Genomic DNA, 21,824 nt, shown 5'->3' with positions numbered 1-21,824 from the left:
GTATAGTTCCTGAATGTAAACATAACAATTTTGAAATAAAATGGTGGAATAAGACAGACATCATCACCCTAATGTACATGTATGATCACATGAATGGTATGAATCTACATGGTGCACAACCACAGAAACGAAAATGATGTGCCCCATTTACGTACAATGAATCAAAATGCAGTCTGTAAAAATGAAAAAAAGAAAACAATTACACAGAGCTGGAGTCGGATAATTTTGAAGTAAGATATCCAATTAAACTGTTGTATGCCCCCCCCAAAAATAATAATAAAAATAAAAATACATAAAAAATTTTAGAAATAGACTAAGGATTTGCAATGACCAGGGCGGCACGGGTCGATTACTGAAGGGCGCAGGACGTAAGGTTCTCCATCTGGACTGTGGTGGAGGACACGAACTTCGCAGGCCTCAGTGTGCCGTACAAGTTAGCACCCGGGAACGAGGACCAGCAATACCGGGAATCTGGATAAGATCGGCAATTGTATCGAAGTCAATATCCTGGTCACGATATCACACTTTTTTTCTTTGCGGAGTTTTGCCAAGTGGGTAGCACAGGCAGACGGGCGCAGTGAGTTGCTCCTTACCATTCCGGTGACTGGACAATTACTCAGGCACACAAAGGGGAGCGCGCCCGGGGAGCGCCGGGAGTCTGGACGAGTCCACCTGTCTGTCCGCACTGCCCAGGCGCCTGCCCCGGGGGCGGGGCCCGCGAGTCGGGGGGCGGGGCGAGCCACGGAAGTGACGTCTTCGGGCGGGGCGCGCACCTGGGCACCTGGGCGGCCGCGGCGGCGCCGGGCGGCGGCGAGGAGCGCGATGGAGGGCGATGGCGCGGGCCCGTGGGCCCTGGGGCTGCTGCGCACCTTCGAGGCGGGCGAGTTCGCCGGCTGGGAGAAGGTGGGCTCGGGCGGCTTCGGGCAGGTGTACAAAGTGCGCCATGTCCACTGGAAGACGTGGCTCGCTATCAAGTGCTCGCCGAGCCTGCACGTCGACGACAGGTCAGCCGCCGGGCGGGGCGCTGGGGCGGGCGACGGGCCGCGCCGTTCGGGGGCGCACGGCGACGGCCAGGGCCGGGGGCGCGGACTCGGGGGGCCCTCCGGTCCACCGGGGCACCTCTGGAGCAACCTCGGAGGGAACGCGAACGCCGGCGAGGCCCCGAGTCCCGGGCGGGAGGGCGCGGGGGTGCTTCGGCGAGCTCCGGGGCTGGCTGCGCTCAGCCCGCGCGGGACCGCGGCTCCGCGGGGACTTCGGGGCCGCGTGTGCAGGAGACATAACACAGTGCCTTTTCGCGCAACCTGACCCCTCCGGGTTCCTGGCCCGAGTGGCCCCGTAATTTGGGGTCCCGAACTCGCCTTGCTCTTTGGACCGGCGCCCTCGGGGACGCGTCCCTCCCTCCTGGGATTCACCTGGGCGCTGCGGTCGGCGCCCGGCTTAGAAAAATTGCCGTGTGGGCATCTGGGCTTTGTGAGTGTAGGTCGGCTCCGTTCGACTTACTCAGTAATTTACATTGGAGCACAAATTGGTGTAAGATGGTAATTATTTCGGTCGGAAGCACAGATTTGGCTCGGGCGAGGCGTCCTCAGCGCCCGGGCACTTGGCGTCTCCGCCCGAGGGTCGGGGCTTGGCGGAAGTCGGCGGGGCGGGGGTCTTGTTCTGCCCTGCGCTTCCTCGCCGCACGCTCTAGTTCTAGGGGACTTCATTTCGAGGGCGAGGGTCTGCCGAAGAGCTTTGCATTATCCCACGCGCGTCCTTGCCGTGAGGCCTCCTGCACCCGCCTTCCCCGTTCAGCAGCCTGCCCGCCCCTCCCTGGCAGGGGTGCCCAAAGGAGTAAATGCGATTGGAAAGGACAGAGCCTCCCCGCCCCACCTTTGGATTCAGTGGGTCAGCTGTGGTCGGTGGGGGTGGGATAGGGAGAAGATTCTTGAAAAGCAACTCCCCCCATTCACCCTTTACAGCTGAGTTTTCCTAAGCTTCGCCGTAACATTTCAGTTCCTTATCCTGCCGCTGTTCTATGTAGAAGCCTTCTGTGTTTTCACGGAGCGTCCTTGGGCAGATCCGCTCCGTTTAGACTTCATTTGACCGCCTCTGACCGAGGTTCCTCTGCGTGAGCCTGGTGATGGGGCCGCAAACCCCAGCTTTCCTATAGGTGGTGGTGTGTGCTGCCCCAGCTGCAGTAGCTATGGCCGGCTGGGAGAGGCCCGGTCCACTCCTGGTGCATCCTCATCCTTGGCCAGGAATCTCCACATCGAGCAAATGCCATAAATCACAGCTCAAGGGAGCTGCCTGCTGAGGCCTCCCTCTCTCACCCTGGGAACCTCTCAGGCCCCGAGGGCACTGTGGTTATTTTGATGAAATCCAATCACTCTGAACACTAGCCAGAAGCTAGTTCTGAAAGGTGAGCCTCTCTCCATGGGGGCACTACCCCCTTGGGGATGTTTGATGGTGTTTTCAAGCCAGAGTGAGCTTCACTTGCCAGTGGAGACCTTAACGCCAGGTTCTTGTGGAAGAGCGGAGTGAAGGAGCCCTGGCCCAGGTACACCCCAGCTCACATCCTGGGAGCAGCCCCCTGTTCCCTGGGTGGCTTGAAGCCGGAGCTGGCCTTCTCCACTTGAGGCAGGTCGCCTAGGATCTTGTAGAGCCTGGTTGGAAAGTGTTTTGTCCTTTAACTGGAAGCCTCTCCTGCCCTGCCCAAAGCAGGCAGGTGGTGGCATGTTGGCAGTAGGTGGAGGTCAGAGGCACCCAGCAGGAGCATTTCACCTGCTGCCCTTGGCCTGCGGAGGTGCAGGAGGCAGTGCATCTGCAGCGGGGTGCTCTGTTTGCTGAGGCAGTGGGCAAGCCTTGTGGGTTGTCAGAGCTCGCTGCTTTAGCTTGTCACTGACTTGGTGATAGGGATGTGCAGCCTCCTGCTGAGGTGTGGAGGGGCTGATGTTTTTATTTTTTTGTTTTGTTTTGTTGTTTTGTTTTGTTTTTTGGTTTTTGTTTTGTTTTGTTTGTACCAGGGATTGAACCCAGGGGCAGGTAGCCACTGATCTGCATCCCCAGCCATTTTAAAAATATTTTATTTAAAGACAGGGTTTTGCTGTGTTGCTGAGGCTGGCTCTGAACTCATGATCCTCCCGCCTCCGCCTCCTGAGCTGCTGGGCTCACACTGCTCTTGACTTACCAGTTGCTTCCTAACTTTGGAATTGTCATGCTGTCTATTCTGTGACTTTTTCTTTCCAGCTGTTTTGGTGCTTCCTGGTGGAGCACTTGCGAGGTGTAACCTGGAGGAGTGGGATTTCCTGGGGTCTCTGTGCAGCCCCCCCCACCCATCTTGTCCTGTCTGCTGGAGGGATGGTACCTCTCCCCTCTGCCAGTAGTCTGGGCCTTTCCCCAGGGTAACTGGGCTAGTTATGGCCACCTCCACTTGTTGCTTAGGGTTTCACCATAGTTGTAGATGAGAGCCGGGCTGATTTTCCCTGGCCAGGGTGCTTGCCCCTCAAGGCACACGCTGCCCTGGCCCCAGCCTTTATCCACCCTTGGCCCCCCAGGCCTTGTGCCCAGGCTTGTCTGTACAGAGAGGGTCAGTGCTTATTACATGCCCCCTACACATTTCAAGGCTTCCTGGGGGCTAGAAAATTTCTGTCAAGGGGGCCTATCTAGGGGACCTTTGGGTAGTTCCCAGGTGATTCCCCGTTCCTGAGTTTCTCCTCTTTGCTTGGTGCCTTGGGAGGACATGCCCCTTGGCCTTGGGTATATGCCTGGCCCTCCCTGGTTGACTCTAAATGGTGGGTCCTGGGGTACCAACAGGGTGGCGTGCAGGGCCTCTTCAGAGAGAACAGGTGACTCCAGGGACCCCGTTCCTCCCTGCCCTGCCCCCCCAGGGCGCAGTAACTGAGCAGGAGGCCGGCGCCAGCAGGGAGCTCGCTGTGAGCTGGGCCTGGCTGGCCGGGCGAGCCCGAGCAAACCCCGGGTCTGTAGCTACAGAGCCCACAGTGGGACAAGCCCGGTTCTTGTCAGTTTTAAAAATAGCAGTGTGGGAACCCCTCGGAGGCTCCCTGGGAAGGCGATTGACTGGCGTGCTGCAGCCCTGGCAGGGGCCGCGCTCTGCCCAGGGTGCCCAGGCTCTGGAGCTGCGGGCGGCCTGCACCCTCTCTGTCCCTCCTGCTTCTCTGGCTTCACCATGACCTCGGCCTCCCTCACCTCCAACTGGTCTTTTTGTCTTTGGAGTTTCTGACTGAGCTGCAAGAACCTTGTGGCTTCTCTAGAAAGTTCCTTTTAGAAATGAGTGGCCTGACCCCATTTCTGAGTTTCTTTTAAGTTTCTTTTAAAATGTCCTTTAAAGTGGAGGCCCAACTCGGTCCTGTGAATGCCAAGATTTTTCCATCTGGAACCAGAAGGGTTGTGGTGGTGTCTCTTCGTGTCCCCTGGGAAGCCCAGGTTTGGTTGTGGTGGTGTCTCCTCGTGTCCCCTGGAAGCCCAGGTTTGGTTGTGGTTGGGTGTTTCCTCGTGTCCCCTGGAAGCCCAGCATCAGCAGCCCTTTCCCCCAGCAGAGTAGGGGGAGATGGGGTGTGGCACTCACCTTCCTGGGTGTGCTGAGGCCATGCCATGTGTTAGCTCGGCACAGTTTTGAGGTTGTTTTAATTAAACTGTTGCCAGTGGGTTCTGCAGCTCAGAAATGTGCCCCGTGCCGTGAACCGGGAGACACGCGACTTGGTGGTATCCTGGACTGGGCACCCGATGTGGGGGCTCCACCCCTGCCTCAGCACTGAGGCTTGAGGCTCTGGGGTGGGCTTAAAGTCTCTCCAAGATTAAAAATATTAGCGGTAATTATAAATCTGTGCTTCCTTTTGTGCGTTGCCAGCAGACAGCGGAAACAGTGCTGGGGAAAACGTATTTTGAATAATAATTGCCATTCACAAAAAACAATGGGGGGTCTGTGAACTTCCTGGGGTTGCTAGGTAAGAAGAGGTGCAGCCCCTCGAACAGAGCCAAGGCCTCTGCCACCCTATCCTCGCTCAGTCCGATCTGCACCTGAGGGTGGTTTGTCACCGGAGATGGAGGCTTGTTATCCAGGAGAGCTGATCTCCTAAAGTCCCAGGTTGGCTGGCGAGAGGCAGAAGCAGCGTGGACTGGGCTCCCTCAGGCCTTGTGCAGAGCCTGCTGGCTCCGCTGCGGACCCAGCCTTTTTGAAATGGGGTCTCTGTTCTGCAGAGAGGAGGGGCTGGGAGAGGAAGGACTCCTGGTTTGGCGGGTGGTGGGAGGCGTGGTCGGCTGCCTGGGTGCCCATGCTGCAGCCTGGGCCTCGGAGTGGCCGGGAGCTCCTGTTTTGTAAGGTAACCTCAACCGCATCCACTTGGTCCTCACTGGATTTTATCAGCCAGGTTGGCATCCAGGGGCCACTCGTGGAATGTCTTTGGCATGTGGAAAAGTGGCCCTTGTTGATGGCCAACCTATACCTGAACTGCCTACTTCCTCGCTCTGTTTCACTCTGGAGTTCTGCAGAAGGACTGGTGCCAGTGCCCCTTGGCACCGTGGGACAGCAACACTGGTTAGGGAAGGGTATGAGGGGGCCGCTTTTAAAAGAAAACAAGAGCAGTAGGAAAAAGACAAAGAATAACTTTCATCCTTAACTAGATGCAAAGCCGAGGCAGAGTGGGTAGCAGGCCCAGTTGCAGGGCCCGTGGAGTTGGTGACTGGCGAGGGGCCTCGCTGTGCTGGGGCCTGTGCCCTGCAGAGAAAGGACCCAGGGAGGGGTGGTGTTCTCCTCCCTCAGTGCCTGCAGGTCTGGGAGTTAGGCGGGGCGTGCCGCTGGCCAGGTCTAGACTGTTGGTCTCTAATCCAGGGACGGCCATGGCACTCAGGGATCTACCCCTCTTGCGTCCCTGAGCCTGGTCAGGCCCCAGCGCTGTGGGGAGAGCAGCGGCCAGGACCCTGGTGAGGGCAGGGCCCAGAGCCCTGTGGGCTTGGGGCATCTTTCCCATTAGTCACTGGGCCAGAGTGCTGGGACAGCGAGCCACGCTGTGCTCCTTCACCTGCTCTCAAGCTCCTGGGCCCCCTGGACTTGCCCCAGAGCCCCTGCTGCCTGTACGGGCGCGAGAGCCAAGGAGGCGATCCTCCTGCTCGCCTGCCGTTCTTCCTGCTCGGGAGTGACTTCGCTGGAAGACTTTAGGAGGAAGCCTGGGAGATGGCCGTGTTCTCAACGGGGTGGTCAGATGGTCAAGGATTGGATATGTCTGGTTGGCACAGTTGGGAATTCTCCCGCGGGGTCCGGGTGGGAGCAGGCACAGTGTGGTGTCCCCGGAGCGGCTCTGGGATTGGACTTGGAGGAGCTGACTGCTCCAAGCTCCAGAAGAGCCCCTGGGGTGAAGCCAGTGGTGAGGGGTCTTGTGCTGGACCCTGCAGTCCCCAGGGGTCCCCTCGGGCTGCCCCGGTCTGCACGGCCTTTGTGTGGACCCTGAGCTGCCCAGTTCCCAGCTCAGTAGTTGAGGGCTCTCCAGGCGTGGTTCTGGTAGGGAGCTTGTTGCTGGAAAGTGGGTGTCCCAGCCCTGACCTGTTCTCCAGGGGCGAGGCCTGGGATGGCGTGCTTCCAGCCTCCGGAGCGCTTCCCGCGTGTCCGTGTTGCAGAGCCGCTGGCCAGGCCCTGTGTGGCTCTAACCTGTCCTCCCTGGATCTGCCTTTCCCTGTAATGTGCTGAAGTTTTTGACCTGGTACTGCCTGGTCCGCTGCCTTGCGTTCTCCTCTGGAAGTGACCTTTGGCCTGGGGAATGGAAGTTCCTGGCTGCGCCAGCCGTGGCTCTCTTGCAGCTGCTCGTCTCACCACAGCCTGTGTGTAAACGGGCTGGGGAGCTGGTGAAAGGTCACTGTGGAAGCAGGTGCAGGCGGGACAGCAGCTCAGCGGCCTCTCCACGGGCTGGACACAGCCAGCACAGCTCCCAGAGAATGGGTGGGTCTCAGGCACCTCTGTACCCCAGCTGTATCAGAGGCCTGACATCCTTCACAAAAGCCAAGAGGTGGGAACCATCTGTGTCCGACAGCAGGTGGACCGGTACACAGGATGGGGTGTTCATACCGTGGACTGATATTCAGCCCTGAAAATGAATGGTGTTTTGATAAGTGGCATAACAAATCAGACGGGCCTTCAAAGCATACTCACAGCTTCATGAACACGTGGTGCCACTCGCTGCGTGCTTGGAACAGTGAGGCGGGTATGTGCCGTGTTAGGTATGTCTCACCACAGAAGAGAGCGTGGCCGGCCCTGCTGTCGACCAGCTGTTCCCTAGTGTGCGAGGGTGGATTTGGGCCTTCACGGGGGTAAGTGGGCCCCTCGGTAGATGGCTAGTCTCAACTTTCAGTCCAGCCTACACTTCTTCCCTCACCCCAGGAGAAGGGACTGTCCCATCCACCCCCAGCCTCCAGCCACAGGGTGCCCAGGGTTGCTCGTGGATATCCAGGTAACGGCTAGAGTGCCTCTCCGTCCTGCTTAGAGTGGCCACAGGGGGTCTGGCAGTGTTAGTGACGTGGCGCTGGGCACGCGAGCTCCGTGTGTGTGCGTTTGGGGCTGACTGCACGCTGGCCGTGGCTGTCGGTGCAGGGGCCTGCCGCACACCCCTCACGCCTTTGCACTCTTGCAGGGAGCGCGTGGAGCTTCTGGAAGAAGCCAAGAAGATGGAGATGGCCAAGTTCCGCTACGTGCTGCCCGTGTACGGCATATGCCGGGAGCCCGTCGGCCTGGTCATGGAGTACATGGAGACGGGCTCTCTGGAGAACCTGCTGGCCTCGGAGCCGCTGCCCTGGGACCTGCGCTTTCGGATCGTCCACGAGACGGCCGTGGGCATGAACTTCCTGCACTGCATGTCCCCACCACTCCTGCACTTGGACCTGAAGCCTGCAAACATCCTGCTGGATGCCCACTACCACGTCAAGGTGGGCAGCACTGTGCCCTGGGCAGTGGGTGGCTGGCCAGTGGCCAGGGAATCGGGGTACAGCTGTAGACCAGGGTCGGGCTGGGGAAGGAGCTAGTTCTGTGGGAGAGAACTCAAAGCCAGGGCCTCTCCCAGCGTGGAAACCCCGGGCCCGGCTGTTGTGGTTGGCACAAACCTGCAGAGTGTGTATCAGGAGAAGGGCGCTCTTGGTCCTGGGACCTCTCTCAGATCCTGGCACCTGGCTAAATTCCAAGAGCCCTGGAAGCAGATTATGGATTTCCAGATTTCAGATTTGCTGAATGATTTTGTAGGAAATCAGATTAGAGATCAGACATGAGTCATGTGAGGCCTGGGTCTCCTGGTGCAGGGCTGGGCAGGCTTCAGAGGGCCCTGCGTGTGGGCTCTGAGGGGGACCATCCATTGGCTGTCCCTTGTGGGGTGGCAGGAAAGGCCGGGGTGCTCTCGCGAGGCCAGCGAGTTTTACTTCTCCCTTCGCTGAGCTTGTAGAGCCCGGAGAGCGTGAGGAGTGGTCTGCTGGCCCTGTGCAGCAGCCTGGACTTGGCGGTCAGCCCTGCCCTGTGCGCCAGGCTGTACGTCTCTGTTTCTCTTTGACGGCCTTTGAATCCAGGTAGTGTCACCGCCAGCCCTGGGCGGCAGTGTCCAAGGGGTCGCACTGTCCCCTTCTCTTCCACGCAGGAAACAATGGGTGAGGGAGGGAGGAGCCGAGAACCGGCCCGAGTCCTGTTGGCGCAGGGCACAGCAGGGCACTGCCTGTGTGCGCTTTGCTGTGCCTGGCCTTTCCTGTTGACCCCACCTTTAGGGGAGCTGACCCCGGCCTGCCCTGCCCCCGGGCTCTGGGGTGGGCCTGGGTGCAGTGGCCCATGTGGCATGCACAGAGCTGCTCCCGCGGCCAGGCGCAGCCGGCTGGAGAAGCGGATCTTCATTCTGGACAGTGACAAGCTGTTCCTTGGCTGGGCCTCACGCCACCGTAGGTCTCAACTGAAAGATGTACCTGCTGTCCCGTGATGGGAAGCGGGGCGGAGGGGCGGAGGGGACAGCACATGACCAGGTGTGAGCGACGGAGCTCACGCGGCCTCCGGTTCCTTGTGGTTGGAGGGCAGTTTCGTTTCTCCCGGGTAGTGTGGGTCCTGAGGGCCAGTGTACCTTAAGTCCTTTGCTCTCAAGCATCCTTCTGTGCCAGTAGGGAAAAGGACGACGGGTCCCTGCTGTGTGGCAGGTGTCTGCAGGAGCCGACGCCTCCCGAGCAGAGGCACAGTCTGGACGGTGGCCACTTCCCGAGCCAGAGCTGGATTAGTGTCAGGAGGACGAGCTGCGGGCCCTAGAGCAGGGACTGGAGCCCCGATTTCCCGCCTGCCCCACTGCTGAGGTGACATGTTCAGGAAGACGCCCCGGGTCGCGTGTGCAGCCCCTGGGACGGTGTGAGAGGCAGAGGGTAAGGGGTGCAGACGCCGAGCCGGGCCCTGGACTGCCGTCGGCAGCGGGGCGGGCACAAGGTGGGAGAAGAAACAGCCCAGGAAAAGTGGGGAAGGGGATAGAGGGTGCCTGGAGGCCCCACCCGCCTTTAAGGACTGCCGGCGGGTCTTTGCAGAGCCCTTCGCTGGCCAGCCGGCTGTGGCCTGCCTGGGCCTCTGTGCCCCTCGTTCCTTTCGACGCTCGCCTGCCTCTCTAGTGGGCGTGTGGAATGCTCATCTCGGGCGTGTGGGCATTCCTTGGAGGACCCAGTGACCCCTTTCTGGGTGTGGCCTGGGCTGCAGCCCCCGGCCCTGTCGGCTGGCTGGGGAGTGGGGCGGGTGAGGTCGTTCTTTCTGTGGGTTGTCATCAGGGGTCAGTGACGGTGCCCACCTGGAGTGCTTAGCAGGGCCTGTTGTGCTGGTGGCTCGTCAGCAGCAGATCCTCCTCCAGGTCGGGCACTGACGCTACCCAGGCATCTCGCCAGCCCCAGGCACACAGCAGGTATTTAACACTTGCTCCGTGAGGACGTGAGTGCTGTTCTCTGACCTTTGACACGCACACTTGCTGTCCCTGCAGGTCACTTTGGTGTGGGCTCCTGTGGACTAGAGGGTCTTTGGTTTGGCCCTCCCCTTACTTAGAGACCTTGGTTTTCAAGGGCTGGACTTGATGTAGTGTTAGTTCCTGGTGCAGATCCTCGAAGAAGCTGCTAGAGTGGTGGGAAGGCCCTCTTCCAAGCAGATGGGAGGCCATGCCTCTGGGGACAGCTGTCCCCCTTGCCTGAGTGCACCCTGGGAGACCCAGGGAGGTGTGGGCACCCAAGCAGACAGATTCCAGAAAGAGCTGCCGGGGGCTGGGGGCGCAGCTCAGTGGAAAGGAGGAAGATCCAAAGAAACAAGTGCTGGCGGGCAGAGGGTGAGCTCGAGGCTGGACGCTGGCGTGCAGACGGGCGAGCTTCAGGGTGGACATGGCAGCACCTTACGCCAGAGACGAGGCTCGACTGGGTCGGCCCTCAGGTCTCTGGGCGGTTGTGGGCAGTCATCGTGGCAACACAGCTCTGCTGTGGAGCTGGATGGCTGCAGGCTGCTGGCCACCCCTCTCTACCCTGTGTGATCAGAGCCAAAGCCCCGCAGCAGCCATTCGCGCTGCCAGGTGTGTGGAAGAGACTGTTTTAAATCACTTCTTGCTACTCCGCCGCGTACACCAGGTTTCCACGTTGACGTGTTAGGTGAGGGGTGGGTTCGAGATCTGGGCTGCGGGCGCTCCCCTCTTGCGAGTCTGTGGTCCCCGCCTGTGTCCTCGGGGCAGGGGACAGGTGCTGCTCTCTTCCTCCAAGTGTAGCCTGAGTAGCTGGTCTGCGTGGACAGTGACGGGAGGAGAGGGGCGGCGCTCCAGGCTCCAGGCCCCAGCCTGTCTTCGTTTCTGAGTTTAGAACGTTGTGGGCCACCGGTGGTCGTTGAGAGTCTTCCCTGTCCCTGAACCTGTTCTGAGGGGAGCCTCCCGGCTTCAAGCTGCTCCATGGTCTTCGGGGTGCAGCTGCAGCACAGGGTGATGGCTTCGTCCGGTGGTGTTTTCCTTCCCAGACTCTTTCTCTTGAGAGAGGTTTCTCTTGAGGTTTCTCTTGAGGCCTGGCCCTGGTGGAGCCCCTGGTAGGGTCCCAGAACTGGTGGCAGGGCTGTCTCCATGTGAGGGGTGCCTTCCCGCTGCCTCCTGCAGAGCGCTCAGTGTCCCCTGAGGCCTGGGTCACAGGTTGTGGATGCCTCCTGCGGTGAGGGTGGCCAGCCTGGCTCCCTGTGGTCATGGCCAGCCTGGCTGCATGGGCGAGTGTCCCAGGGAGACTTGTGACTGAATTCCACACCGTCTTCACGAGATCTGGAGGAGAGGGGCCCCTCCCAGAGGCCCGCACGGTCTCCACTGTGGGTGTGCGCCAAACGGGTGCCTCTGCCAGGAGGAGGCCTCCTGGAGACGCAGGAGGCAGGGATGGGGTCTGAGTGGCTGGGGTGCCGCCGGGGAGAGGTCGCAGTGTGTCTGGAGAGGCCCCGGCCATGTCTGCTGGTAACACGTTCTGGCGGAGTCAGCATGCCGCGAGGGGGTGTGGCGAGGCGCCGCACTTGCTTTAAAGGGCCTCTGGAGGGGTGTTACCTTTGCGGGACTTGCTGCCACTTGCCAGCCCAGCTGGAGGGTTGCGTCCCGTGTTCCTCCACCTGTGAACCCTGGGCACTGCTCTTCCCTTCCTGCCACCAGGGCGTGTCAGCAGATCAGCAGCCCTAAGACGTGGGCCTGTGGTTCTCAAGTCCTCGTCCCCAGGGAGTTCTCTCCTTAAACCCCGGTCTTTTCCCTCCGTGAAGCGGTGGCTCTGTGGCCTGCGGAGGGCTCTGTCTGAGCTGGGAGCCCGCAGGCGCACGGCCCTCGGGTGGGGACACCCGGCTCACCGCCTGCCTCCCTCTGATGCTTTGTTGCAGATTTCCGATTTTGGGCTGGCCAAGTGCAGCGGACTCTCCCACTCCCACGACCTGAGCATGGATGGCTTGTTTGGCACCATCGCCTACCTGCCCCCGGAGCGCATCCGGGAGAAGAGCCGGCTCTTTGACACAAAGCATGATGTGTACAGGTGTGTAACGCCCTGCCCATCCCTGTGCGCCCCTCTGGGGACTCTGAGCCCGTCTTCCTGTCCTGAACAGGGACTTTCAGAAGGACTCTGGCTGCCCGCCAGCAGTGGGATTCAGTCCAAACAAAAGGGGTGTGTGTGTCGGGCTTAGGGATTTTGGCTTGTGAGTGCAGGTTCTCCAGGTGTACCAGAGACCCTCTGCCCCGTGGGCGCTGCGGCTGCCCAAGCGATCTTCCTGGCTGGTGCCTGTTACGCAAGCAGCCAGTGGCACGTGTTGGGTCTCCTGTGGCATTTTTATGAAATGTGGGTTTTATTGTTTGTCAGAAGAACCTGCTGCGTCCAGCGGTCCCTGTGCCCACGTGTGTGCGTTTGGGTTCTCGCCCGTCACGCTCTGAACCTTGGGAGGGAGAAGCTCACACTTGCTGGGGTCACCTGCTCGTGGTGGAGGAATGTGGGCAGAACCCCCGGCTGCCAGGTCGCCAGGTCCTTTCCGTTTTCAAGCTGCGTGAGTCTTCCTCTCACGCCTGGATTTCTAGGACAAAGCGAGTCAGGGAGGGCACAGACACACACTGGGAGCCGCTGCCTCCGTCCTGGCTGGCTGCTTGGCGGGTGCCGTCGTACGTGCGCTCACCCACGGCTGGAGCGGTGGCTCACGGCCCTCGGGGACTCGTCGTGGCTTACAGAGTCTGGGGACAGTAGGATGCTCTATTTATTTTAGAGCTGAGTTTCAACTTTTGAATCTGCACTTTCCGTTAATTTTAAGCGTGAATTCTTTGTAAGTAACCACCGTCAACTCCGTGCTTGGTGGGGTCAGTCTTTGGACTCCTGTTTTTTAATTTTTTAAAAAATGCATTGGATTGGGCCCCTCTCTATGATGTATCCAGAATAGTTTATGAGCTTGGAGTCCCCAAGTGGCCAGCAGAGGGCTGGGGCTCGGCAGGGCCGCCTCCGGCGTTCTCCGCGCCCTTTCCTAGCAACCCTCTTGACGTCTCAGGGAGCCGTAGGAACATTTGCACAGTGCCTGATGGACCCCAGGGAGGATCAGTGGAGCGCGAGGACACCAGCACATGCCTGGCACCTGCTCTGTGCTCGGCTGGCAAGAAGGTGGTGACCGATGCCAGCTCTCCCCTTGAGCTTAGGGCCCGCGGGGCCGGGGCCCTCCAGGGTCTTGCCGCTGCTCTGAAGGCTGCGGCTCAGCCGCCTTCTCCTCTACACCTGAACCAACATAGAGGGTGTCACCAAGAAGATGTCCCAGAGCTTGGAGTGGCTCCTCCAGCTTGCTGCAGGGTGGCTGGGCCCGGGCCCGAGCTGAGCGTCCTGAGCACGCGCTGAGCTCCTGGTTTCTCTTCCAGCTTCGCCATCGTGATCTGGGGCGTGCTCACACAGAAGAAACCCTTCGCAGGTGAGTGCGCCGCACCTTCAGCAGCTCCTGCGCCTGGGGCACGTGCCTTGTCCCTTCTCAGCCCTCGCACTTGTGACCCAGCAGGGCCATCCCCTCGCCGGCTTTTCTGCACACTGAAAAAGTGCTTGTGAGAGTAGTTAGCACACAGGGAGTTACAGGACACGTGCAGGAAAAGAGACTCGAAGGCATCCATTTCTGATTTTTTTGTGTAGTGCACACACATAGCAAAACGTGTCATTTCCACCATTTAAATCTGTGATCCTGTGACATTGAGTCTGTTCACAGTTGTGCAGGTGGCATCACGTCTAGTTCCAGAACGCCCCGGCCACCCCAGCAGTAGCCCCGCGCCCAGCGGCAGACACTCCCGATCGTCCTCTCCCCGCCTCTGGCAACCACTGATTTGCTTTCTGTGGATTTACCTTTTTCCAGCTAATTCTCTTTCTTTCTTATTTTTTAAAATATAAAAAAAAAAGAGATTGTGGCGAATACACGTGACAAACTCGCCCTCCGCAGCACCTCTGAGCCTGTGGTCCAGCAGTGGTAAGGTGTCCACCTGCTGGACCAGCTTCCGGGACCCGAAGCCGCTCCCCACCTGGTCCCAGCTAGGCAGCTGCTACGCAGTTCCTGTCCTCAGAACCTCAGCGCCTGGACTTGGGCATCTTAGAGCTCTTACATGTGCTGGAGAAGGGTTCTTTCTCTGTTCGCACTTCTCCTGATATTGTGATCTTGCCTGGCCTCTGCCAGGCTCAGGGCTTGAAAAGAAAAGGAAAAAAGAAAAGAAAGAGTCTCTGCATGACCTTCAGGCCTGGGTCCACTGAGGCAGACTAGCCAGACTAGTGGCCAGCGTGAGGAAAGGTGCGGGGCCAGGAGCCATCCGAATGTGGCAGGATCGAGTGCAGGTGGAGCCTCGTGGATGTCCCTAGCCCCTCCTGCCTGCCACCATGGCCCTTAGTTCCTGGAGCCCTTCCCCGAGGTCTCTGCTGGATTCTTTTTAACATGCAGCCTGCCAGTTGGACCTGACATTGCCTGGCAGGTTGACACCTGAAGCCAGGTGTGTGGGGCGAGTAGGAGGATCGAGGTCTGCCGCTTCATGGCCTCCTGGACAGGGCGAGCGAGGTGCAGCACCGTGTGAGCGCCTGGGGTGTCTTCTGTCCTGTTGGGCAGTAGGAAGCCTCCAGGTGTGTACTTGACTTTCATTTCCTTAGAGGACCTGTGGGTCTGGAAGTCCGAGTTATCATGGAAATAACCTGCAGATCCTGGAGACAGGTGTTGCGAAACACTTAACAGGCAGGTGGAACAAACAGCATAGAGTCCTGGCTGCCAACAGTGACCTTGGGCCAGCTCTCCACCCCGGCCGATGGCACCTGCCTTGGTGGAGGGTGGGTTGGAACTGCAGGGCCGGGAGCACAGGGGCACAAGAAGCCTGGAGGCCGCCTGGCGGGTGCAGGTCAAGGCTGTGCAGGAAGACCTGGCCCCTGGCAGGGTCACCTCGGGCCCTTCCCACCAGGGTGGAGACTACAGCCCAAATAATAATGCGAACAGCAGTGGGAGCAGTCCTGTCCCCAGGGACCACTGGACACAGGTGGTTCCTCACCCAGGAGGCAGGACAGTGTGCTCTGCTGTCCCCAGGTGGGCTGTCGCCCTGGACACAGGTGGTTCCTCACCCGGGAAGCAGGACAGTGTGCTGCAGGACAGGGCAGTGTCCCCAGTGCCCCTCAGGTGCCTGCACCGGGGCTTCCTGGTGCCCTGACAGGCGTGCTTCTCCCGTAGATGAGAAGAACATCCTGCACATCATGGTGAAGGTGGTGAAGGGCCACCGCCCAGAGCTGCCGCCCGTCTGCAGGCCTCGTCCCCGCGCCTGCGGCAACCTGCTGCGCCTCATGCAGAGGTGCTGGCAGGAGGACCCGCGGGAACGGCCCACCTTCCAAGGTGAGTGCCCCAGAGGCGATTCCCAGAGTCCCACGGGGAACAAGGGGCACAGGGAGGGGGAGGGGGCAGACCAGCCCTGCACAGGTGGGTCAGCCTGGCCCTGCCTTGGACCTCCAACGCTCAGGGCCGGATGGGGCTGCTGGACCCAGGGCCACTTCAGACACCCACCACTGCTCCTGGCCAGGGCTAGTGTGCTGCTCAGAGGAGACTCGTGACTGGTGCTTCTCGGCCCAGTTCCCTGGGGTCCTGCCCTCAGAACAGGGAGTGGCCTTTGGATAGTCAGCCTGGTGGACTCGAACACATCATTGTTCTCGAAGCACATGAGGGGCTCAACTCGAGGGGTCGGGCTCACCTGCTGGGGCTGCTGGCCAGGGCGTTGAGGCAGCCTGGCCCTGCATCCGGTCAGACCTTGCAGATGGTGGCCCAGGGCAGGCCCAGGCTGGCGGGTGGGTCGCCCTGTGGGGATCCTGGGTCTGCTGAGTGATTTCAGTACCGATGGCGCCTGGCTCGACCTCTGCCGCTTAGAGACTTTAGGGCGTCACCTCTTCTGTCCCCATGGAATTGTGCAGAAGCCATTAGCCAAGTGACCTGCTCTTTTTTGTCTTTTTCCCCCAAAGAAATTACCTCTGAAACTGAGGTCCTGTGTGAGAAACCCGATGAGGAGGTGAAAGAGCCAACTCCGGACCCAGCTGGGAAGAGCCCGCCAGGACCTGCAAGCGAGGTAATGCTGTCTTCAAGCCCACCCGTCCCTTCTGCAGACCCCCGGCCAGCTGCCCTGTTCTGAGCCTGCCTGTGCTCAGCTCTGCTAGCTGTGTAGGTCCCATGGCCTGGGCTCATCTGCCCCCTGCATTCCTACCCCGTCTCCTGCCTGTGGTTGGTGTGAACAGCGAGGGTGCCCACTTGGCATCGGTCAGTGCTCCCTGGACCCACCTTGAACCACGGCTCAGAAGGGCAGGCAGGAGATGGCTGCTCTGGGTGGGTGGCCCCTGGCTTGGGGATCTGGTTGCTTTCTCACTGTGCATAGCTGGTTTGTTCTACGAGTGTGACATAGGTTATTTCAGGGGTGATAAGGAGTTCCAAGTGCCAAGGACAGCTAGTGCCTTGAGGATAATTAGATCGGAGCAGACTTGCAAAGTGAAGCCCGATAAGCTAGCTTTATGGCATGTTATCAGGCGCAGGGCAGTTTCTCCAGGGAGATAGGCAAACATTTATGGTGCACACCGTGGAACAGAGAAGGGGCAGGTGTGCATGTGAGAATTGGGGACAAAGGTGCCGAGAGGCTCGGAAAGGAGGTGGGCTGTGTCCCCATAAGGCAAGAAAGGCAGCCAGCGGGTGGAGTGGCTCCGTCTGCCAGGAGACCGAGTCGGTGAACCCCAGGGTTCTCCAGGGGAGAACTGTGAGGGACTTGCCAGGAGTCTCCTGTGTCACGAGGCAGACCCTCTGCAGCCTCTTGGAGTACGCTGGCGTGGATCACTGAGATTTCCCTGCAGCGGCCCTTCCCCTCACCCTTGTCACACACAGCCCCAAAGCCTGGCTTAGCTCCAAGGAGCATTCGTAGCCAGGCGCTTGGCTAAGCCGGCCTGGGAACGGCTCGCTCCGGTTCTTCTTACGCTGCCCGCACCCGGGCGGCACCCCCCAGGCGGCACCGCTCGCCCCCCTGCTTACTCCCGCGGTGCCTGTCTGGATGCTGCTGCTCACGCCTCCCCTGAGTGCTGGAGCAGCATCCTGCTGGATTTCACATTTTTCTCACAGTGTCCCTGCTGGGCACCCATCAAGGTCTGTGCACGTGCAGCCCTGAGTCTCTGGGCTCCCTCCTGCTGGGTCTGTGGACACCTCGTCACTTCCTGCAGCTGATGGCGTTCTCTCGCACCTGCTTCCTCCCCACCTTGGTGGAGGGCCAAGGTCCTCACTTCCTGGCTCTGCTTTGCAGGCTGTGCCCGGGTCCTCGCGTCTCAAGCGCGCCTCTGCCCCCGCCTTGGAGAACGACTACAGCCTTTCTGAGCTGCTGTCGCAGCTGGACTCGGGCATCTCTCAGACCATCGAGCGCCCCGAGGAGCTCAGCCGCAGCTCCTCCGAGAGCAAGCTCCCGTCCTCCAGCAGCGACAAGAGGCTCTCGGGGGTGTCTTCCGTGGACTCCGCCTTCTCGTCCAGAGGGTCCCTGTCACTGTCTTTTGAGCGGGAACCTTCCACAGGCGGTGAGCAGTGACTGTCCTGAGAACGGACGAGCCGGATGATGGGGTGGTGGGGTGGTGTCCTTTGGAGTTGGACAACTGCAAAAACCGTGTCCAATCCCTCGCCCCCGGCAATCCTGCGCCCACCCTTGGTCAACGTGGGAGCTGGGCTATCAGCATAGCTGGGGCACTGCACACAGATCAGAGACGCACACAGCGCAGAGCAGCCCCAGGGTGCCACCTAGGGCATAAGGGAATCCGGCTACACCGCCCGCCTGTGCGGTGGGGTCTTACTGGCCAGCACTGGGGCAGAGGCTGACCTCAGGCCTGCAGCCCTGCAGGTGATCCCAGCGGCCACCCACAGACCTTTCCGTGGGTGCCAGCCCCAGCCCTGCACCCTGTCTTGTGCTGTGGACCCGTCCCCCTCTCCGATAGGTGGGCCTCCTGTGACCATGCAGTGACCTGGGTTGCTTGTCCCTGGAGGCACCGACACCCTGGTGTCTTGTGAACTGACAGTTGGGAGGAGCCCTTGTCCGCCAGCCTCCCGCTGCGTGTGCAGGCGTCACTGGGGATCCAGCCCCGGGCATCACGCGCAGGGCATGAGCTCTGCCGCGGAGCCACGCCCCCAGCGAGTTGCTGAGGCTGACCTCAGACTTGGGCTCCTCCTACCTCAGCCTTCTGAGCCACTGGGGTCACAGACGCGCCACCAGACCTGGCTGTCTTCATTCTAATGGGCTTTTAGAAGGTGGCTTTTCCCTGTTCTTGCTCCAGGGTGCTGTCATCTTTGCTGAGGGCAGGACTGTGTTTCCTGGTGGATGGGACATCTTCCTGGAGGGGAAGATTCTAGGTCTTTCCAGCCCCCTGGGTTTTTAGGGTAGAACATTGGGGGTGAAAGAGGGCGAGGCAGGTTTGGAAACACCTTCAGGCCGAGGGGTTGCGAAGGGCGGCCAGAGCGAGGTTCAAGACTGCCGGAAGGAAAGAGCACCGGCTCCCATGGAGAAATGGGGTGGGGGACCTTCTGTTCAGGCCTCGCACTGCTGCTGCCTCCACCCAGTGCCCAAGAGGGTTCCTTGGGGCCCCTTGGAATGCAGTGTCCAAACAGAGGTCCAGACAAGCGGGCTCCGTTTCTGTAGTGCTGCCCCCACTCCGCCTCTCGTCTGCCGTCCCCTGGAGAACCTTACTTGATGGAGTTGGAAGAGTCTTGTTTCCTGTGAATCAGGACTCCAAGCAGCGCCGCCGAGTTCCTGTGTTAAATGGAAGGCTTTCATCCTAGACACTGGGCCGCTTGTCCTGAGGCACGACGCCCATTTCTTTTGGATTATCCTGGAAAACACCCTGTAGTGTCCCAGGACAGGCGGTGCCCTTCTGAGGTCAGGCTGGGAGCTGGAGGGCCCCTTCCCAGCCCCAGGTCCAGGTACAGCTTTGCCGGCCCTTGGGTTCTGGAGGGCGCCGGGGAGCCTGGCCGTGTTCCCCGCAGGCCAGGGCACCTGCCTGGGCTTTTCACTCTGCCTCTTCTTTCCCTTTTTTAAATGGAGGAACGTTAGCCATCTGGCCGTTTCTAGGCACCAGGGCTCTGAGTTTTTCTTCCTTTTCCTAACCGCAAGCCAGTGGAGTCACTGGGGTGCTCTTAGCTTGCACGTGGACGAAGGAGGACCCCGGAGATGGTCCTGGCTGGACCTCAGTCTAGCGGGGCGCTTGCTCAGTTGCTGCAGGCGAGGCATGACCTGGAGGCTGTGCTGGTCCTGCCGTCCTGGCTCGGTCCCTCGAGGCGCGGCGCCTGCCTGACCTCTCCTCTCTCCCTGCAGACCTGGGCACCACAGACGTCCAGAGGAGGAAGCTCGTGGACGCCATCGTGTCGGGGGACACCAGCAAGCTGATGAAGCTCTGGCAGCCCCAGGACGTGAGCCTGGTGCTGGACGGCGGTGCCAGCCTGCTGCACCTGGCCGTGGAGGCCGGACAGGAGGAGTGCGCCAAGTGGCTGCTGCTCAACAATGCGGACCCCAACCTGACCAACGGCCAGGGCTCCACACCACTGCACCTGGCCGTGGAGCGCAGGGCGCGGGCCGTGGTCGAGCTGCTGCTGGCCCGGAAGACCAGCGTCAACGCCAAGGATGAGGACCAGTGGACGGCCCTGCACTTTGCGGCCCAGAACGGAGACGAGTCCAGCACGCGGCTCCTGTTGGAGAAGAACGCCTCGGTCAACGAGGTGGACTTCGAGGGCCGGACGCCCATGCACGTGGCCTGCCAGCACGGGCAGGAGAAGATTGTGCGCATCCTGCTGCGCCGAGGTGTGGATGCGGGCCTGCAGGGCAAGGATGCCTGGCTGCCCCTGCACTACGCCGCCTGGCAGGGCCACCTGCCCATCGTCAAGCTGCTGGCTAAGCAGCCGGGCGTGAGCGTGAACGCGCAGACGCTAGACGGCCGGACGCCCCTGCACCTGGCGGCTCAGCGGGGGCACTACCGTGTGGCCCGCATCCTCATCGACCTGTGCTGCGACGTCAACATTCGCGGCCCGCTGGCTCAGACACCCCTGCACGTGGCCGCGGAGACCGGGCACACGAGCACCACCAGGCTGCTCCTGCATCGCGGTGCCGGCAAGGAGGCCGTGACCGCGGAGGGCTGCACCGCCCTGCACCTGGCTGCTCGGCATGGACACCTGGCCACCGTCAAGCTGCTCCTGGAGGAGAAGGCCGACGTGCTGGCCCGGGGGCCCCTGGGCCAGACGGCGCTGCACCTGGCCGCTGCCCACGGGCACTCGGAGGTGGTGGAGGAGCTGGTGAGCGCCGACCTCATCGACCTGTCCGACGAGCAGGGGCTCAGCGCGCTGCACCTGGCCGCCCGGGGCCGGCACGCGCAGACCGTGGAGACGCTGCTCAGGCACGGGGCCCACATCAGCCTGCAGAGCCTCAAAGTCCAGGGTGGCCCGGGCCCCGCAGCCACGCTGCTCCGGCGGAGCAAGACCTAGCCTCCTGCCGCAGACGCGGAGGGCCGTGGGCTTCGTCTGCCTGTGCCCCTGTGGGACAGGAGGGTGCCCTGCCGGGACACTTCCCTCGCCTGCAGCCAGCCTGCCTCAACGTTGACCTGCAGAGCTGAGGTGGAGGCCATGCCCATGTGGTGGGGTGCAGGCGTGGGCTGCCCTCCAGACGGGCTTGGCTGGCAAGATCGGCAGCTGACCCGCCGCCAGCCTGGGTGCCTGGCGTCATGAGGGACGATGGGTCGAATCATTTCGTTGTACTACTAAAGGGCTGCTGGTGCGGGTCCCTTGGTGACAAGGCCTGGGCAAGGACGGGACTCTGTCCCACCGCCAGCCTCCTGACGGCTCAGCATGCCTCTCGGGAGTCCCAGGACCGTGTCCTCGTCCTCACACTGGTGGCAGAGGCACCTGACGAAGCAGAGCACGTCCTGTGCGTGAAACACCATGGTGGATGAGCAGCGCCAGCCGGGCCAAGGCCGCTGGGGCTGAGGTGGACAGTCTGGCCTGAGGAGTGGCCTTAATGTCATAGGGTCGACTTTAAAAGCCTTCGGTCTCTCCCACCCTCACATCCAGGCTCGTCTGCGTCCAGTGCTTGGACAGCGCTGCCCAGCTCCCCACACTGTCCCTGGCTGACAGTCATTTCTTATTGCATAAAATGTTTCTGAACTCCAGAGCCACGTGTGTGGAGGTCGTTGAAGAGGCCCCAGCCTCGGCCCTGGACAGTCACCCGAGGGCAGGCCGCTGGCTGGACTTGTTTCCTGGTCTCCTTTTGGGGAGGAGGCTGTTGGCACCCGGGGGCTGTTGGGTGTCAGGTTTTCTGACCTTCTGTGTGGGGCTCCCTGGGCATCGAGCCTCGGCAGGTTGGGGTGTAGCCCGAGGTGGCTGCAGGGGGCGGTTGTACTCAGACCTGTGAAGGGTTTGGCCACTTAGTGTCGCTGCCATCGTCACACGTGTCCACAGGTGTCCTCTGTTGCAGACGTGACCTCCGAGGGCCGGTGTGGCCGTGCAGAGGTCGATGTTAACGTACCGTGTGTGCTGATGGGATCTGGGCGGCCGCTCCTCCCAGGCGGCACGTGCCGAGCGTGGGCTGACTGTGCTTTAGTACGCCGTCCAGAGGTCTGTCCACGTCAATAAAGCAAAGCGTTCTTCTGCTTCCTGGAAGTCGAGTGGCTACTTTCACTTGCGAGCGGGCTTGAATTACCTGGCTCCTGAAAACAGGCCCGGGCGCTGCTGCGAGGTCCGGAGACCAGTGCATGTTGCACTGAGTCAGTCTGGGACCAGGGGAGCAGGGCATGGGCTTGGCCTCCTCCTGAGCCCAGTTCCACACGCAGCAACCACAGGAAAGGAGGCCATCTTGTTG

General features: G+C 60.8%; 1 protein-coding gene across 1 annotated transcript; it reads left to right on the top strand.

Annotated features, from left to right (window-relative positions):
- The first annotated feature begins 772 nt into the window (after positions 1-772).
- On the top strand, positions 773-21,619 carry Ripk4 (receptor interacting serine/threonine kinase 4). The gene is made up of 8 exons (XM_047565183.1): positions 773-1,004; positions 7,620-7,911; positions 11,843-11,991; positions 13,341-13,390; positions 15,161-15,319; positions 15,937-16,040; positions 17,250-17,514; positions 19,296-21,619. The coding sequence occupies exons 1-8, from the start codon at positions 823-825 to the stop codon at positions 20,453-20,455; spliced, it is 2,361 nt and encodes a 786-aa protein (XP_047421139.1). The 5' UTR covers positions 773-822; the 3' UTR covers positions 20,456-21,619.
- Positions 21,620-21,824: the final 205 nt, after the last annotated feature.

This window comes from Sciurus carolinensis, chromosome 9, assembly GCF_902686445.1.
Source record: "Sciurus carolinensis chromosome 9, mSciCar1.2, whole genome shotgun sequence".
Taxonomy (NCBI): Eukaryota; Metazoa; Chordata; class Mammalia; order Rodentia; family Sciuridae; genus Sciurus; species Sciurus carolinensis.
Note: the sequence above shows the minus strand (reverse complement) of the source record. Positions and strands in the feature narration are given on the sequence as shown.

Excerpts from the sequence above, each read along its gene's own strand:
- Ripk4 (XM_047565183.1), top strand. The coding sequence starts at position 823 with ATGGAGGGCGATGGCGCGGGCCCGTGGGCCCTGGGGCTGCTGCGCACC. Across the intron at positions 13,391-15,160 it reads ACAGAAGAAACCCTTCGCAG|ATGAGAAGAACATCCTGCAC; the intron begins GTGAGTGCGCCG and ends CTTCTCCCGTAG. Across the intron at positions 15,320-15,936 it reads GGAACGGCCCACCTTCCAAG|AAATTACCTCTGAAACTGAG; the intron begins GTGAGTGCCCCA and ends TTTCCCCCAAAG.